General features: G+C 36.2%; 3 protein-coding genes across 7 annotated transcripts in view; 1 reads left to right on the top strand and 2 right to left on the bottom strand.

Annotated features, from left to right (window-relative positions):
• The window catches only part of tmc6b (transmembrane channel-like 6b), a 41,183-nt gene that overhangs the window by 4,903 nt on the left and 17,534 nt on the right, over positions 1 to 18,746 (top strand). For 2 of the 4 annotated variants that reach the window (XM_028460645.1, XM_028460653.1), the window contains one exon: positions 2,019 to 2,105. The gene's annotated coding sequence lies outside the window, so the exon portion shown is untranslated. Of the gene's footprint in view, positions 1 to 2,018; positions 2,106 to 14,218; positions 14,284 to 16,849; positions 18,443 to 18,746 lie in introns of those variants that run through there. The other 2 variants (XM_028460636.1, XM_028460663.1) reach the window with 2 other exon arrangements.
• On the bottom strand, positions 260 to 6,928 carry LOC114471772 (uncharacterized). 2 transcript variants are annotated; one of them, XM_028460688.1, is made up of 13 exons: positions 6,679 to 6,927; positions 6,568 to 6,594; positions 6,334 to 6,460; positions 5,950 to 6,131; positions 4,862 to 5,045; positions 3,368 to 3,474; positions 2,996 to 3,268; positions 1,623 to 1,928; positions 1,444 to 1,545; positions 1,338 to 1,365; positions 674 to 722; positions 416 to 481; positions 263 to 338 (listed from the first exon to the last, which is right to left on the bottom strand). In XM_028460688.1, exons 1-13 carry the CDS (start codon positions 6,710 to 6,712, stop codon positions 312 to 314), a joined length of 1,512 nt encoding a protein of 503 aa, XP_028316489.1. In that variant the 5' UTR covers positions 6,713 to 6,927; the 3' UTR covers positions 263 to 311. The 2 variants fall into 2 exon arrangements, with proteins under 2 accessions (XP_028316480.1, XP_028316489.1); XM_028460679.1 differs by having other exon boundaries at positions 260 to 338; positions 1,338 to 1,545; positions 6,679 to 6,928.
• Positions 7,047 to 11,792, bottom strand: LOC114471782 (Fc receptor-like protein 5). Its single transcript, XM_028460701.1, has 9 exons — positions 11,637 to 11,792; positions 11,528 to 11,554; positions 10,129 to 10,410; positions 9,747 to 10,043; positions 9,320 to 9,592; positions 8,879 to 9,211; positions 7,645 to 7,755; positions 7,531 to 7,555; positions 7,047 to 7,448 (listed from the first exon to the last, which is right to left on the bottom strand). Exons 1-9 carry the CDS (start codon positions 11,674 to 11,676, stop codon positions 7,337 to 7,339), a joined length of 1,500 nt encoding a protein of 499 aa, XP_028316502.1. The 5' UTR covers positions 11,677 to 11,792; the 3' UTR covers positions 7,047 to 7,336.

The following is an 18,746-nucleotide window of genomic DNA, read 5'->3' as shown; positions in this document are numbered from 1 at the left end:
TTTTTAATCGATACGATGATCGCATTGTGAAATATCGCGATGTATAGCCGAATCGATTTTTTCTTACACCCTTATTGTAGAGCCGAGGAAGAATTACATAAACACAACATTGGTCAGGTACAAAAGATTTATATATACTGTATTCAACATCTGACTAATTAAGAGCAATATACAAGGTAAATACCAAAAAGTTCAGTCACAAACAAGTAAAAAAAAAACACAAACAGCTAAACAAAAATGCTTTTTGTTCATTGTTTCACAATATTTTATTGTAACACAATATTCAGAGTATTTCTCTCCTCATGCTGCAGCTACTCATCCAAAGAAGCTTGAGATGGCTGAGGAAAAAACACAAACAGGAATAAAGCTTGTTTATTACATATTAGGTCACCTAATATTAATAAAACACACTCACTTGATCAAATTCAACTTCCTTGGCTGCTTGCAGCACAAGGTAATCCTCACCATAGTCTGAAATATCCTGCAATAACATGAATGGGCTCATTGTTTTACCAACGACAAAGTTGGCTTACCTCATCACACTATAGCTATTTACATATTAGATGTCAAAGATATAATCAAAATAAAAAAAGATAACAAAAAAATCTATTATTTACACATCCAAGTCAACACCGTGACATAATGAGAGTGGATTTTTAAAATATAAACTTACCAGATCATCTTCATATGCTGTCTTTCCTCGTTCCATTTTAAGGCCCAAACTGTGTGTGGGGGAAAAGAATGTGTTGCACCAATTGTTGCTATTATTTATAGTATAACAAATATATATTTATTTATTTTAAATCGCCGATGGTAGACTGCAGAAATCATATGTACTGTAAATTACATTTTTTTTCTTAAATGTTAAATAAACAGTTGTTTGTTTTTAAATAGTCATTACGTGTTGCAACAATGTGCAGAAATTAAAATTAGCAGAAAATTAGACTCCGTCAATCTCATTTTTTCTAGTCATTAAATGCTACGTGAGTGAGGTATTTTTGACTCATATCAACACATAAGAATTTGAATAAATGTCTAAAAGCAATTATAAATGACAGATTTTGTTTGAAATAGTCACGTTTTTTTTAAAGTTGAAAAAATGTAATAACTGTAGATGTTTAAAAACATATGGTAAAGTTTCAGTGATTTGGATCCTTCCCTTATTATTAGTTATTATTACCTGATGAAGCTCAAAGCTTAACTTTATCTATCAGTGTGGCTGCGCTGCCTTGTTTTAATCAGTTTTTTTTAGTTACAGCACTTCTTTGGAAAATGTATTTGATAATAGGGTTCTCTAAACCAAACCCATCTATTTTCCTTGTCTCAGGTTCACTCACGGTGATCTCTCGCCATACACCCGCTTCCCTAAAAAAGTAATACATTGTTTATGGAAAAATGGTAAAAGTAACATCACAAGATTAAAAAAACAGCTTTCAAACTCACTGTATACCACACCAATGCAGCAACAAATGGACACCAGGGAGATAAGAGTTGTGAAGCACCCAAAGACGACTGCAACCACCAAGACAGGAAGACTATTCAGAACTAAAAAAAAAAAACAGAATGAATAAATCAGATAAAACCTGGTCTCAACCATTATGTGGTGTAGATGAATCCTATACCCTCTTTATCCAAATAGCGACTTGCGCTTCGTATGGTAGTGGTGTTGTCGAAGCTGTCCGACACTTGGCAGTGGTACGTGCCGGTGCTGCTGACTCCCACAGACAGCAGGAGAATGGACTGTTCTGGAGCCTGGTCCTCCACATAGTAGAAGCTTCCTCGCTGGTGTAGAAGGGTTTTATTGAGAAACCACCGGTACTGGAGATGAGATCCCACTGCTGCTTTGCAGTAGAACCTCAAGCCAATGATTGCATAGTTTTCTCCAATGTCATAGTCAAAATGCATCATCACTGGCCCAGCAACAGGGACTAGGTGGAAAAGAAAGATAGAGAAAACAAATTAGACAGTAGACTATTTAATCTCTTTTACTGAAAGCTTGTCATTTTTGGTCATTTCAGACACAAGACATGAAGGCGTCTGATTGGTTCTTTCAGGCCGAACGGCAGGGATTGGTGAGAGTTTTTATGGTTCCAGCTGCTACAGAGGTTTGATTCTTTTTCTTCCTTTTTTTATTGACTGGTCTCAGAATGGAAGGACCAATTTACCTAGTATAACAAAAAGTGTGTCTGAGCAGGACTGTGGACTATACCTTTAAAACACGTGTGTGTAATTTAGAGTAGAATGAAATCCTTGAATGCTAAAGAAAACATGAAAATAAACATCAAACAGACCACCTGCTTACTCTGAGTTATGGCTGTTCACTTTCATAATAATAATAATAATAATAATACATTTTATTTAGAAGCGCTTTTCTATAAACTCAAAGACACTTTCCATAATTAAGTGTCTATTCATACGGTTGCCATACGGACATTGCGTTTACCAAAATACACGTACGTAGCTTCTTAGGGTTAGGTTATAACCCTATATCGCAACAATTTTTAGGGTTAGGGTTTGGTTTACGGTTAGGTTTAGTCTTATTCATGTAACCTAAACCAGCCAATGACTGACCTAACATGTGACCTAAACGGGCCAATGAGGGGCGCTGCATACAGATAGAATGTCGGTATATTGATATGGCAGCCGTACAGATAGCCACTACATGAAAATAAGAACAGCAAATGCAGTGATGAAAACAAAGAAATATAAATCAGCAAAAAGAATGAACAACAGTAAAAAGGCAGGAAACAGACATGAATTAATAGATGGTTAAATGTTAAAAGCAGAGTGAAACCACTTTCTGCAAATTGTATTGAATCCTATCATGGAAGTTTGCGGGTGATGAGCCCTGTTAACCAATAGTTAAAATCCAAAAACCTACAAGACTAACTGATGATTTTATTTAGTATTTAGTAGAAGTTTATTCCACAAAGAAATCAACTTTTAAATACATGACCCATTATTGATGAGCAGTGAGCACAGAAAAGGCACGTACCAACTTTTATGGGCATCCATTCACTATAAGTGGTCTGGTCTCCATTGTTAGCTTGGCACTGGAACCAGTCTGTGTGCTGGCCTAAGACGACTGGGACCCTAAACAAGGCAGACCTGTTTCCAGTTGTCACATTGGCTACTAGCTCCTTTGTGTTATGCAGTGAAAAGGTAATAGGCGGAGATCCTCTCGTAATGTGACAGGTCACCAGTGCAGAATAGTTTTGGGAATCCTCCTTTAAGACATCGAAGGAAATCTCAAGATCTGATATCAAATCTGAGGGTAAAAGAAAAAAATATAGATATTAACATGGGACTGAATGAAGAGGTCAGTTTTATCAGTTTAAATAAGTCTCTGATGCAGGCGACAGCTCACCTTTGACTGTGATTACCACTTCAGAGCTGTTGGAGGTAAAGACTTGTTTGTTGTTGAATGCGTTAGTAGCCACACACATGTAGCGACCACTGTGTTCAGAGGTTGTTCTGTGGGTTACATAAAAATGATAATAATGAAATTTAAAAAAAAAAAATTGTGTGTTAAAAAAAAATGCACCAACTTAAAATCTGTTATTCAACTATTTTGAAATAAATAGATTTTTAAACGATTAAATCGTCCACGAATGGCTGAATGATGGGTACCTGTTAAACATTCCCATATATCTGTCACACACTGTGCAACTTTGGAGAAATTTTAAATATGCCTAAAAAAACACAAGCCACACTGTATTATTGTAGTATATTTAATCTTATATCCTACGTTTATTATTTTTTTAGCTATAGAAGACACTTTTTTTTCTTCCTTAGAGGAAACAGAGGATTCAGATTTAGAGCCCCCTAGTGGCTCATGGGGCCCTATGCATCTACATAGTCCACCTATAGCCAGAAACACATATATTCAGACTTAGTAAAACTAAGCACAGCTATTTATCAAAGGTGATGTTTGAAAATTCTTAGTTATGGTTGGAAATATGGATCAAGACTAAAGACAATAGCTATTTTACTGAAAAAAGAAAATAGTTGGTCCAATTTGAATTTTATTTTTAATTTTATTAAATACTTTAATAATCCCTGAGGGGAAATTCAGGTTTACACTCTTATTATTATTATTTGAGGGATATGCTTCTCACCCACATGCACTAATAGCCAGGATCTGTGGACATACAATAATGGAGAGTCAGAGTTGGGCTACTTTTACTATGAAGGCAGCACACCAGAGAAGTGTTGGGGTTCGGTGTCTTGCTTAGGGGCACCTCGGCAGTGCTCGAGAAGTGCCCTGGCTACCGGCTACCAGAAAAACTTCAGTTTTTCCACACCAGGACTTGAACCGGTGACCGTTCAGTTCCCAACTCATGTAATAGATAAATAAATACATCTGAAATCAACGTTTTCATTACTACACTTAAAATGAAGGCAAGTCAAGTTAAAGTTAAAAAAATTTCCAACTCAGTATTTATCAAACCAAAAGTATAATATTGCTCCTTTCTAAGCAAATAGAGATAATAGTGATGACCTACAGTGGGGTTCGAACCGGCGACTCTCCGCCTACATCTTAGGCCATGCTCTACTTCTAACCTTATACTGTGGTTAAATTAAAAAACACTTTTTGTAGTTGTAAAGTTCTACTTTAAATTGGTAGAAAATCTGTTTTTTTAGAGTGCCTTCACTTCAGCAGAAATCTGAATGAAACTCAGAAATTTGAGTTACTTCAACAGCTATTTAAATTAAATTCTTTGATAGGTTTCATAGAGAGAGACTACGAACAGGTTCACAATCTAATGGTGAGGTCAGTGGAAACTCGCAACCCTAACAACAAAGCCACAGTTAGTGACTTATTTTGCAAAATTGAATCAAGTTATCACAGCTATTTGACCTGAAGATCCAGAAATGTTCATCTCTAACATAACTGAAAGGAGACTGGGAAATGGGCCGGCCATTGTGCATCCACAGGTAGGTGACATGATTTCCAGCGCTAATTTTGCAGTCCAGCTTTAGGGTTTGTCCCTCAAAGATCTCCAAAGAGCCTGAATGGATTATCTCAGCATCTTTTACTGGCTCTGCAGAAGAAAACCAAATCTAATGTAAATACATGCTGTTATTTATTTATACTTTAAAATATATACTTCTATTGAACAATATTACGAGAAACATGTATCTCAGGCAGGGTTGGGGTCAATTATAATTGTAATTGCGTAATTGATAATCAATTACAATCGTGGCATATTTATAATCATAATTGCAATTTTAAAAATCTGTCACCATTGTAATCATAATTTAATTGTAATTGAGTTAAGATAATTGATTGTGTAATTGTAATTACCATGGAAATTAACTAAAAACTATTTAATTAAATGCAAAACTGGTCTATTGCTTACACGTATGTAGTTAACTATATTAACGTATGTTTCATATTAAGTTTTCCCACTACCTGGTCAGGATTAGAAGATTTAGGGGTTAGTGAGTTAGAGTTAGGATATAATATAATATTTTTTGAATAGGAACAATATAATTTTAACAGTAACAATACTGTGAGTGTAACTGATGTTTAGTACAAATGGTTTATAGCTATTGCTAAATTACAACTCTTGTCCCAAGTCGGGCATTTACAAGCTATTACAGTAAATAAATAAATGCACTAAAATCTAAATGTAAAGATGATAAAATGACATCGTACACACAAAAAATTGCATACAATCATCCCGACGCTATGAATAAAAGTTAGTAAAATTGTAATAAAACTTTAGTAATTTAGAATGTAATTGTAATTGGCTTTCAGTGGAAAAATAATAATTATAAATCATGTGTAATTGGAAAAATGCCAGTTATCGTAATCATAATTGATTTGTAATTGAACATTGATAATTGAAAACATATTTGTAATTGAAAAAAGTAATTGACCCCAACCGTGATCTCAGGTATTAATCCATAAACAAATCTCTTAAACCCAAAGGAGAGACTCACCAATCACCTTTAGGTAGTGTGGAGAACTGACAACGGACGCAATATTATATCTGCTCTTGTTCTGTGGGCTGGCTTCACATTCCAAATAGCCTTCATTGTTTTTTGTGACTACCATGGGAATCACTCTGACCTCTCCAGGCAGTGACGTTTGTTCACCCAAAAGCTTGCTGCGGTCCCCCACCCTATGGCAATAAACAGATACAGTCCCACTCCTGTAAACTCATTTCTTAAAAAAAAAAAAAAAAAAAAAGCAGTTTTGCTTAAAAGAAATTTTCAACACCAAATACATTTTTTTGGGAAAAAAGACGTTTTGCAGGGAAAAAAAAGTAGTAATAAGACATAATGAGCGACATGTAGGCAATACAAGAGTTTTTTGGTTCTTACTTGAATAACTGCAGCTGTATGACAATATTCTCTGGATGGCGTGGAGCCGAACAGTTAAAATCCACAGGTTTTTTAAGCAACGCCTGCGATGGCCCAGATAGCAGTGGGAAATCCAGGAATGGTTGACCTGGTAAATAAGGTAGAAACAACAACACAACAGCTCACCATAATAAATGAACCATCTGCCACTTGGCATTAGCATTAACGACACAAAAAGCAATATTAAAAACTCACTGCTTTCAGTGCTTTGGCAGCACAACCCTGTAGGGATGAAAATCATAATAAAATAATCAGCAGATTCTTTGGTTCTGAAAACAAGGTATTTATTTTAATTTCCCAACTTACCCAGGAGGATGACCAGGATTCTAGAAACAAACATCTTATTGAGAACAAACCGACTTGACTGCAGAAGACTGCGGCACAGACAAAAATATGCACACGCATGCACACATTTCAATGTGCAAGTAGCTGATAATGCTAATCCTCCCTGCTGGACCTTCCCTTCTTTTAACGTCCCACCATCAGTTGGTGCTTCATGATGTTCTAAATGGCTGTCTGTTAAAAAGACTGTAAAATGTCTAACACAAAATCCTGATTTAGTTGTATTGACATTGAGAAGATGAAAAAAAAAAAAGAAACATGACACATTTTCAAAATTACCTTTTTTATTTGCACATTTCTGAAACTAAAAGTTGAAGTTTGATCTACCGTACATCAAATTCTTAGTCCGCCATCATGAAAGCAACAAACGATTAAGCAGGTATTAATAAATGGCACATGAGAGGTGGAATCCGTATGTATACCTGAGTTTATTATTTATTTTTTTGAAAAATATTATTATTATTTTACTTTTTTATTTCATCTTGACATGTCAGATGTGCACCAACAAAAAAAAGCCAGAAACAAACCTTTGTTTTTCACATGTTTTCTGCTGTGAAGCCACTCGATGACCAGTGACAAGCATCAGCTAGCGTCACAGTGGCCTCCTGTAGGCACCTAATATTTAATAATATTTATTGTACACTTGATTAGGGGCGTCACAGTCACTAAAGGTTGTGTCATTCATCTTGCCTTCTGACCACGATGTCACTTCATGCAGGGAACAATCATCTGAGCTGTGATGGAAAAAAGAAGAAACCGATAAAATCACCAGTGAGACAAATGCAAAAATATGAACAATTCTTGACTTTTACTTACTTTAGTTTACTGACTGTGGAACGAGCTGTGTAAAGAGCAGGATAGAGATATATAAGAATTAAAATGTGTTGACTGATAGCATAAACAAAGCTTGAGTCATGAATGCACACACACCTCGCATGTTGTCCAACATCTTGAACACACATACCGTGGACACCAACAGTACCAGAAGAAGGAAACAGCAGAATGATATTGCGATTATCTCCGTAGTGGTCAAACAAACCTCTGTAGAGAAGAACAGTGAATATTGGTTAGTTGTGTTTGGTGGAGGAAGAGTGTAGCCTTAACGACTTAAAGCAATACTGTTATTTGAAACACTTGTTTTATTGGTATCACTTATTATCATTCAAATAGTAGTTGGTCCACAAACTGTCGAGAGAATAAGACCAGATAACATTTTTAAAACAAGAAGTTAATGTGCTTCTGAATCTACGACACAAACCAACAAGTGCAATAGCAAAAATACAATTGGAGTCACTTATCAATGAATTAAACAATAATATAAAACCATATTGTGGTATAATGTACTTCCTTTTATTGTTATTGTGTAATTCAAAGCACTTCTTTACTTTGACTCTTTTCAAGCAGTGAACAAAAAAAATCACTAATTGTGACCATTTTCATGATGTAATCCAACAGCAATAACAAAAGGAAAGCATGTAATTATAATCAGACAAATGGTTAACACTTTACTTGAAGTTTTATACATAAGGCTGACATTATGATGTCATTATCATGACATGACGCCTGTCATTAGCATGAATAAGGTGTCATGAAGGCTGTCATTAAGTGTCGTTCATTACCCTAACCCTGAGCCTGAACCTTGAACCCTAACTCTAACCCTACCAAACCCCACTAGATCTCACCACCTAAGCCGAAAAATGCCAACATAAGTTGCTCCAAAGGTGTCATAATTCAGCAAAATGACAGATTATAACAGCGTAATGTCAGCCTTATGTAAAAAACTGTTACCGACATATGCACCAGAGTCTACAGAATAATGAGATCCATTCATTCATCCATCCAAATGATGGCTGTGTGATATTGGAACTTGATCTCATGACTTTCTTGTTTTAAAGCAGCAAACATTCCACACATTGAGTTTAAACATTGGTTTTAGTGGATTTAATACAGCAAATGAAGGAAATCTTGGTAAAAAAAAAAATTCAATAATTGGAATCTGAAACCACCCATAACGTTTGTGGTGCTCCATTCACCCAATGCCTAATCAGCCTTAGAACACTTAAATAGATTATTAATTGTCATTGTACAGATAAAACAGAATTGAATGCAAACCTTGGTGCGTAGAATAATTGCATGTTAACTAACCTCTTTCTGTTGTCCTTACCTGTAAATTGGACCAGTTCAGCCGTGCTCTCCACCCAGGTCCCAACATCATCATAGCTGTTTCTCGCCCTGCACTGGTAAAACCCAGACTTTTCTGGGCCGAGTTTGGTGAGGACCAGGTTTTGTTTATTGTCAGTGAGTATGTAGTCGGGCAGGGTGGACTGAAGGTGGGACTCCTCCTGTGTTTCAGCAAGAAGGACTGAGTTATTCTGGATCCAAGAGATGAGAGGAAAAGTACCCCGGCTGATGCGGCAGCTCAGCACGGTGGCGGCCAGCTTGAATTCGGCTGAGTAGAGATATTGTACGTCCACCTTCAATGGTCCTCCAACTGGTACTGTGCAAACAATGAGGACCGATGTGCAAAAAACAAAGGTTGTAACTTTAAGAATAGACCTTTCCATACATGTGGGTCATATATGTCATACGTCCGTGTGCCTCATACCTACTTCCAGATTCACCGCCTCACTCAGCAGCTTCTGGACCTCCGTCCTCACCTGACATCGAGCCTCACTCCGGTTGAAGCCTGGTATCAGATCCACTTTAAACCTGGCCGAAAGGGATTTGGTTGCAGTGACAGAGCCCATCTCCTGATCATCCACTATAAGAGAGATGTTTCCTGGAGGACTTCCTTTTGAGGACCAGCAGGTCAGGTTGCCATGGTAACGACCTCCCTCTTTGAAAACGGAGAAGTGTATCTTTGGTTTGGAAACATACACTAGAAAGAGGGCAACGGGGAACAAGGAAGATGAACAAGACAATTCAGTGATCATATCCAACATTCAAAGGTTACAGTTAGGGTTGTATTTCTTTCCTTTTTTGTGAGGATTAAGGGTGATTCTTTTATGAATGTTTAACTAACTGAAACATACCTTTAACTATCACCTGGACTTCTGAGCTGCTGGAGAATCTCTTGATGGTTTGCACCATCGACCAAGCAATACAGGAGTAATTCCCAGCATGTTGTGGAATCACTCTTTCCACCACTAGCTGGTTACCATTGAGGTGGAAGAGGTTCGAGTATGACGATGTTACTTCTTTCCGGTTGAAAAACCATGTGTAGGAGAGATGGGAGCCTTTTCTGGCGTCACAGCTCAGGATAAGGCGGGACCCTTCGTAGACGACAGGTGGAAATGGGTCAGAGGTCACGGAGGTTTGTGATGCTGGAGCTAAAAATTGAGGACATAAACTATGATGGAGGAAAGAAGGAGAACAAAGGGGAAAACACTCAATGACTTACAATTGTGTACTCACTGACAACACTCAACCTGATGCTGTTGCTGACTCCGGTGCTCCCTCCAGCCGTGGCCTTACAGTGGTACAACCCGTCCGATGTCACAGAGGTTTTCCTTAAGAATGATGCAGATCGGCCTCCCTGAAGATCAATGTTAGTATCGACCAGGAAACTATTGTCTTTAAACAGCTGGTACGTGATGGGTGGAGGAGAGCCTGACAATATACATCGAAATGCCACCCTGGAGCCGATGTAGGCCATGCTGGGACCAGTAAGAACTGGGTGATGAGAGGCTGAGCTGCCTAGAGAAAATAAAACAAAGTAGCAACAAGGGTTATGTTAAAGAGAAAGAGAAATAATTATAATATTAGAGCAAACTTTCTATTTCTCCCTCCATTATGTTAAAACATGTTATGCAGTCCCTTCCTGTGTATTTCACCCGCCAGTCTTGTTGGTGTGTAAGTTTAGAGAGCCTGGTTGATCTCTCTGTCTTTCCATCTGCTCTCTTTCAGGTGAAGCCCATCTCCCCCATTACCATGACAATTTAAGAAGGGTTTGGTGTTGGTGCATTGTCTTGGTTTGTTACGCTTTGTGTTATTGGATCAAGCTTCATGTTCACAGTACTTTACAGACATAGGTTTTTTGGTTTCATGGACTTTGTTTTTCCAATTGTTTTGGATTTTGAGTTTTTCTGAGTTTCTATTTTGTATTTTGAGTTTTATTTATTCATGGACTTTTGAGCATTAATGCTGCCTCTTCCTAATCCATATGCTCCACACACTTCAACACGTCATCCTAATCCTGTGCAGCAAAAATTTATTTTATGAATGTTTCAATGCAGAAACTGTAAATTTAAGTATACATGATTTGGTTACTATATACTGCTCATTTGTGTATTTTGTGGGACATGCCACATTTTTTTTTTTTGGTGCTATTATGGATGAATCCAATTTATTAGAACCACTGATGTTCCAGTCTTCATTTATATTCATGCTGTCTTAAAAATATTTTTTTTTTAAAAAATACTAATTAAATCGTACACAAATAAACAATACAGTTGTATAAGCCACTTTGTTGTGTTGCAAACAAAAGGTTTGTTTTTGTTAACAGTTATTCTTATAACTATATATTTGAAAAGTTAATTAATCAAAAATCACAATGTATATTGATCGGGACTATAGGCGTTCATAATTTATTACCTTAACATCACATCTAAATTGCCACCTCTGCATGGCTAACTGTCCCACTTGAGCCATCCCAGTAAAATGATTCCAGAAATGTCACAGATTTTTATCATAAACTTAGTAAATTATGCAATTATTTCTTTATATTTAAAATGCATGCGTTAGAATTATACAAAAAAAAAGGAGAAATCACACAACACCCAGCAGTCATACAGATGCACATCGCCACACTTACTTATCTTGATGAACAAACTTGCCAGAGCTGAAACAAAAATCATCAATCCATAGCAGTCAGAATAACAGTTGTCAAAACGTTTATTCAGATTTTAAAAAATCCAACTCACCCAAAAATGGCAACAACTCAAGAGTGCAATGATTCTTCATACCAATGCTTCGTATAAGCCTTTAACATTTTTTCCTGGCATCATTGGTGTGCATATTTGTCATTGTGTTGCGCTAAAGAGGTTTGTGTGCGTAGTGGCTGCAGGGTGTTCAACATGTGGTGTGAACAGATAACACATTAGAGCAACATGTTTGGACACTCGTGACAAATATGAATGAAAACAAACAGACATCAGAAAAGTTGACAATTTTGAATTACTGACCTGCATTCTTTAAAAAGCATTTTGAGTTATTAGTCACATTAAAGTAAATTTTCTCATTAAATTTCAATTAAAAAATGGGGGGAAAGGTTTGTCCCTTATCTGGTCGGGTTAAGATGAAAAAAGGCTAGTTTATTTCAAACATTGGCACCTTAAATTTGGGTTAAGGTTTTTGGAAATTGTTTGCAATAAATAGCTCAGACAATTTCAGCCTGCTGTCAGTGCCCAGTCAACATTCTACTGACTTTGGCTCCCCAGAGATTAAAAAGGGGTTAATAACGGTTTCTAAATGCAAAGCCCTCTGTGGTGTAGGCCAGTGGTTCCCAATCTTTTTTTGTCCTGTGTACCCACTTTAAATTTTTGTCAAACCATGTGTACCCCCTCTTCAGTGTACTCCCATGTGTACCCTCTCCATAATTTCATATATGCTTTTTCATTTGTGGAACAGAGGGCTCTCCTAAACCTTTAACTGTGTACCGAACATTGGTTCCCTAAGACTTAATTTACAAATGAGTGGAACTTACAGGGTTCCCACACTTTTTTCACAATGATTTTTCAAAACTTTTCCAAAATATTTTATTAAATGTCCATGACTTAGTTCTGAACCGCTGAGATCTATCAAGACCATTAGAGCGCAAAAATGAGTGAGCCTTTTCAGTGTATTAGTGTAACTATATTTCCAAAACTTTTTCAAAACAGTTAAATTATTCCATGACTTTTCAAGACTGGAAAATCGGTTTTTCAAATTCCACAACTTTTTCAGGAATTTCATGAATGTGGGGATCCTGATTTTAAAGTGAAATCTATTTATTTTTTTAAATACCATGCAATTTGTATGTGATTTTAATAATAATAGTAAGTAAATATGGTATCCCCTGTATAATGTAGCTAATTATTTTCTCCTGTTGTCAGAAGTGTGATAAAATGGCCTCTACAGTATTAACTAATCCTGTTTTAATAAATTACAAGAAAATATAGTATTTTATTGAGCAATAGTATTGATAGTTTGTGGTGAATTTATCAAAATTTGTTTAATAAGGAACTACAAACATTTCCCGATTATTCTTAAATCAATTGTTAAATGTTTCTGAGTACCCACTGCAATGTCCTCCTGTACCCCCAAGGGTACACGTACCCCTGTGTGGGAACCACTTGGCCTTTATAATGAAAGGTATTTCATAAATACAACTTTATGATTTAGTCCAGGGGTTTCAAACTCATTTTAGTTCAGGGGCCAAATACAGACCCGTTTGAGTTTACGTGGGCCACAGATTTTTATTTTATTTATTTTTTTTAAAAAGAGCACATTCAACATTAATGTGCTTTGGTTTGCACTTCCATGTATAAATGATATATTGTAAATTATGAAGTATGTGAGTATATCAGTGACTGCAGGAAATTTCGTGTAATATTTTGAGGAAAATTTGCTAGATTTCAGCAAAAATTGAGAGTTTGTTCAACAAATTGAGAATAAAAATGACTGCCATCATGTGATATAAGAACTGGAAAACTGAGCTCTGCAAATATTGCGAATTTTAATAGATTTTTTTTTTTTTTTGTATTTGGAGGGGCTGAATTAGTTGTTCATTTACATCTAGGCATTTTGAAATGGTGTTTACTGTAGCCATTCCTGTCCTAAGCAGCAGGGGTCAATCGTGGGCTTTTTTTTTTTTTTCATGATACAATGCGAATACATTCTGCAACAAATCTCCAGGTTTTTTTTTTTTTGTTTGCACCATTTCTATCGAAAAAGGAAGTCGACTGCTCTTTATTGGCAAACCCACTTCCGGTGGCAAGCGTGAGAAAAAGTTTAATGTACGCTTGGCAGGATAACAGCTGAGGTGTTGGTCGTGAACGAACCGTCTCCAGATACTCTCTACTTGTTTACATGTTTAAATACATAAAATGGCGATAACTCAAAGAGAGCCGGTGTTGTGACGAAATCGGTGACCTCAGGGGGTAAAAAGAGACTAATTCTCAACACTAATAACTGGATACTAACAAATCATTAAAAAAAAAAAAAAAATGCTGACTCATTTACTTGCTATAAAAGCTGTGGTTTAGTAGTTTGACTGTGTTTTAAGAAACACCGGTGGACTTTAGTAACCGGATTAAACCACTATTGGCGGTGGTGTGGGGTAGAAAACTTCCCGTTACGAGCAGAAAATCTTGCCAGAGATTAATTTACTTGATTTTGCTGTGTAGGTTATGAATTAATACTATGAAATTAAACGTGTTAGGGTAACAGTTTCTTACAAAGGCATAATTGTAACCTCTATACAACAATGGTTTCCCCTTTCACCCCTGTCATGTGAATGGTTTGGTCCAGCTTGGAGCGTGCTGTCTGTTGTGACTGAACAAAACGAGTTTAACAGGAATTCAGCGACGAGTAAGTGATCGACTTTTATTTTTATTTATTTAGCAAAAAAGCTGCTTCGTTTTGTCTTTCTTTTAGCCTAATTCCATCCTTTAAACACCCAGAACTGCTGTAAAAACTAACGCAAGGGTTTAAACTAAATAAAATTCACTAGTAAGAAGTTGACTTCGTGTCTATTGTCTCGTAAAACGGCGACAACACACGATAATCTGTGAAAGAACGGATTTAAAGATGTTGGTTTAGATCTGATAGTGTTGCTTTAATGGTCATGGTTTTTGTATTGCACGTTTCAAAACTGAGTTGGTCTTGGGAAACTTAGAAAGTTGACAAATAAGTTCTACTTTTAGTAGTTGCTTTTTTAAATATTTTAAAATATGTCTGATATATTCATTTACTGCAATAACATTATGACCACAAGAACTGTGAATGAGCTGCTGATCCTTTCAATCCTTTTGATCCTGATGTCAGGTAGGGGTGTAAATACCGGTTTCTTGACGATACGATATTGATTCTTTGGATAATGATACGATATATTTAGATTTTGATGTCACAAAGTCTGCCATGATTTGATTTTGATTCAATTTAGGGGCCTTCTATCAATTTAAGACAGTCGTTTGTTGGGTTTTTTTCTTTTCATTAAGAATTTTGTATTTTGAAATGACTTTTGTTGTGATTAGCGCTATATAAATAAAGCTGGGGAAAAAAGCCAAGCAATTTTGAGGTTTTGAAATTTTTATTTCTAAAACATTTCAGATATTTAAATTAAAATAATTATTTCTAGCAAAAAGGCGTATCCTGACGATGTTAATCGATGGTTTGAGCTTCCATTGATTTGATTGGATCGTAGCTTAACCAATCAATGTATAAGCCTTTTCATCCTCTGGAACTGCGCATGTGCGACCTGGGGAGTCATAGATCGAGAGATATAAACGTAAACAACCTTGTTCACTCTGTTGATATTTCCAACCTAACAGAATTTGTAGTTTTATTCCATAGATCGTTAGTGTTTTAATAGTGTTTATATTATTCATATTACACATATTCAGACTTGACGGGTGGATTAGGGTTTTTTGCTGATGCCACTTTGGGCCTCCAGCGGGCGGAAATTCGGACTCTACCCGGGAATGATGCACATATCAAAGCACTTTTGTAAAACCAATGGGAGATGCAGCGCGGAACCTTTATCATTCAAGAGTTCTCGTATACCCATGATACTGATGCACAGGTTACTATACAAGACGAGAGACTGCCTAGCTGCTCAGCTTTGTTTGCGATAATTTTAGCTTTTAAAAACACAGGATAGAAAACTAAAGCCTAGTTGTGTGCAAATTGTGCAAGAAAGAGTTGGCGATCACCGTAGCTTTGCAGCCTTGTCAGTGCCCAATACTTTTACGGCCCTGACAGTTTCAGATCTTGTCACTTCCTTCAGTCGCTATCCTTATGACCGAGCTGCTGGGACAAGATATTTGAATGTAAACCGACCATGGCGTATGTTAAATATTTTAATAGTCCACATTTAAATGTCAAATTCCTTGTACTGTCCTCAAAACTGTACATGGCAAATAAAACATTTCTGATTCTGATTCTGATTCTGATTCTAAATATGTGACTATCTTGTGGTGTTTTTATTTGGTAATTTAAAAAAAAAAAAACAGATAAAAACACAATACACAACATTGACAATAAAAAACCAAACAGAAAATAAGATAAAAAAAAAACAAAATAAATCTGAATTCACTCAAAAACATAAATGTCTAATTTTTTTTTAAATAGCAGGGTTTCAACTTTTTGAATAGTACACAAACTGCCGTAACATAGGCCGCCCGGATGGAGACGCGTTTCGCGCATGCGTTGAGAGAATCTGAAGCTCTCAGGCGCGTGAAAAGATTGGGCACTGACAGCCTTCGCTACCACCTCATTGTAGCAACTAGCATGGACAGCTAGCGCGGACACTCGGACAGTGCTAACTGCAACATTCTGCAAGCACGCCATGTCTGACAAATGAACAAACTCATTGGATAAATATAATTGTCTGAAAGAGAGAGAAAGCAACAAGTTTGGTGTCAGAAAAGTGTTCTTACTGTTTATGATGTGCTAACTTATAGCACTAAATATGACATTTTATTTCACTTGTATTTTCTGTTATTTGTAGATTCACTAAGGTACACATCAATATGACATGTAGCCCTTGGGACTATAGTGTCAAACATAGAGGAATGTAAATGATACAAGTCTGTTAAAAACAAACAATAAATGACTTCATAAAGTAAGCCACTTTGTGATATATCAATTTTTTGATCTGCCACAATAATGTAATTTAAATGAAAATACTTCAAGTTGAGGGTGTTTCTCATGATTAATTAATCGCACAATTTTTTTAATCTCTTGACAGCACTAGATATAGATGTCATTATCTATAAAAATTCTGATGTATTAATTTTTTATTGTTGTTAATGAATTAGTGTAATTTTTTGCATTATCTCTGTATATCTGGAACTTGTTCAGCTACTAAGAGGTATCCATTCATGAAAACGTAAAGATCAGTGTTTTCTAAACTATATGAAAACCGTTCCAGACACAAATGCTAATACAGTATCTTGAATGATAAACTTCTAGAAATAATGATAGATATTTATATCCGCTTTGCTCATTTCCAAACGTTGGTAAACGTTTCAGTGGCACTGGTTTGACGATTATCCAGAAACTTGTCACAGTCAGAGGTAAACAATGTAATTGAGTGTTTTCCGTTCTATAGGCTGAGTTGTCTTGTTGTTTTATAGATGTCAGAGTTTCCTGTTTCCTGACCTTTTTACCCTCGCAATGCAAACAAACTGCCTTTCTTAGTCTGGACTGAAAGCAGAAAATGAATGTATTATTTACTGATCAAGTGGTGACATTATTCTTTATGTGACAGATCTTAACCCTATATGTTTCATTCGTAATATTTACATATTATTAATTAAATGAGTAATGTTTTATTTAAGGTTGGTTTTAAAATTGGACATCTTGGAAATATTTTAGTAATGACAATAAACTAGTACATATCTAAAGAGAAAATGTGCAGGCCATTGCCATTCTCAGAAAGATGTTAACATTTTTGACTTGATGGAAAGAAAACTTGTGGTAAATGGAAAGTTGTATCCTTTAGACTTGCACAGCACTTCTTGATTGAGGTTTCGTGTACCAGTGCAACCTCTGCAATGCATACTTATCCCTGTTACCATGTGTACCAATGCTTTGTTGTCCTGCCGGCCTCTGTTGGCTTGTCACAGCACCGTGAGAACAGATTGCCCTGCAGTTGTTGCAAGATGGCTGTCATGGAAATATCTTATAATTCCCACCCCCCCACCCCACCACAAACTTTCCCCTATAATGTTTCACCTTCTTATCTACAGTAACTTACACAATTTAGGAACTGTCATGCACACCAAATTAATGTGATACTCAGCAGAATTCAGAATAGAAAAGATCTTTTCTTCACTTTAGGGGCTCCATTCACTTCAGTGCATGATACAAGAAGTTATAGATACTACAATATATATATATATAACGTTCCCAATGTATACAGCATATAAAAAGTAAGGTTAAAAATGCAAAACATATGTGATAATTGTGACAATTAGACTACTTTCAGAGTTCAGACAGCAGGTTTTAATGCACAATTCTGATTTTTTTTTTTTTCTTTTTTCGGAGCAATGAGATTTTTTTTGTACGATTGTTTATATTGTACATTAAATCTGACTTTTATCAGTTTAGAATATGAACTTAATGCGACCCTGGAGTGACCCAAAAGATAATCTGAGGTAATACGTGACAAAGAAGACACACCCCTTATTTTAAACAAGGAAATATGGAGGGTAAATTGTGACGTTTATTGAATTTCAATTATGTAATGGATAAATGCAACCTGGCTAATGCTGTTTACATCCCTGTCACCTCCAGTTCAATCCTCCTGTTTCTGAGCCTCACTCTCTAAACCTACATGTTACTACTTGTTACCATTTGATAAATCCTCCTTTTCAGTCCTGATGCCATCCTTCATTCATACATCAGCCTGATGTATGAATGTTGTGCAGTTTTCATTGCATTGATGGATCTCTTATAAGCTAAACCAGAATGACCAAAAGAAGCATCTGAAGCTGTTGTTTTTCGCTGGATCAAAGTATACAAGGTTTGTTTATGTGGTCAATAAAGGGAATTTATGGGGCAGTAATAGTTCCTAGTTTAAAAAGCCTTCTTCCTCTCAGTTCATTGAACTAAAGTTATGCAATAAACAGTACGATGTTTATGGTTTTGGGAGGATGTTTCCCTGAGGTTGTTGCACAGAAGAGCATGTCGTAGATTTTAGTCCTTAATGTGTTGACGAACATTGAAAGGAAGCGCAATACTTCCTCTAAGTCTCTCACACATGAAAAACATATCTTTTCAATTGTCTTCATCAATGAGTAATTATCTCTGTTGTGATTTCTCATACA

Source organism: Gouania willdenowi, chromosome 1 (assembly GCF_900634775.1).
Source record: "Gouania willdenowi chromosome 1, fGouWil2.1, whole genome shotgun sequence".
Classification (NCBI taxonomy): domain Eukaryota; kingdom Metazoa; phylum Chordata; class Actinopteri; order Blenniiformes; family Gobiesocidae; genus Gouania; species Gouania willdenowi.
Note: the sequence above shows the minus strand (reverse complement) of the source record. Positions and strands in the feature narration are given on the sequence as shown.

Excerpts from the sequence above, each read along its gene's own strand:
- LOC114471782 (XM_028460701.1), bottom strand. The coding sequence starts at position 11,676 with ATGAAGAATCATTGCACTCTTGAGTTGTTGCCATTTTTGG. Across the intron at positions 10,411-11,527 it reads AAGTTTGTTCATCAAGATAA|GCAGCTCAGCCTCTCATCAC; the intron begins GTAAGTGTGGCG and ends TATTTTCTCTAG. Across the intron at positions 9,212-9,319 it reads GGCGGTGAATCTGGAAGTAG|TACCAGTTGGAGGACCATTG; the intron begins GTATGAGGCACA and ends TTGTTTGCACAG.
- LOC114471772 (XM_028460679.1), bottom strand. The coding sequence starts at position 6,712 with ATGTTTGTTTCTAGAATCCTGGTCATCCTCCTGG. Across the intron at positions 723-1,337 it reads GTGTATGGCGAGAGATCACC|TTTGGGCCTTAAAATGGAAC; the intron begins GTGAGTGAACCT and ends CCCCACACACAG. Across the intron at positions 339-415 it reads AGGAAGTTGAATTTGATCAA|CCATCTCAAGCTTCTTTGGA; the intron begins GTGAGTGTGTTT and ends TTTTTTCCTCAG.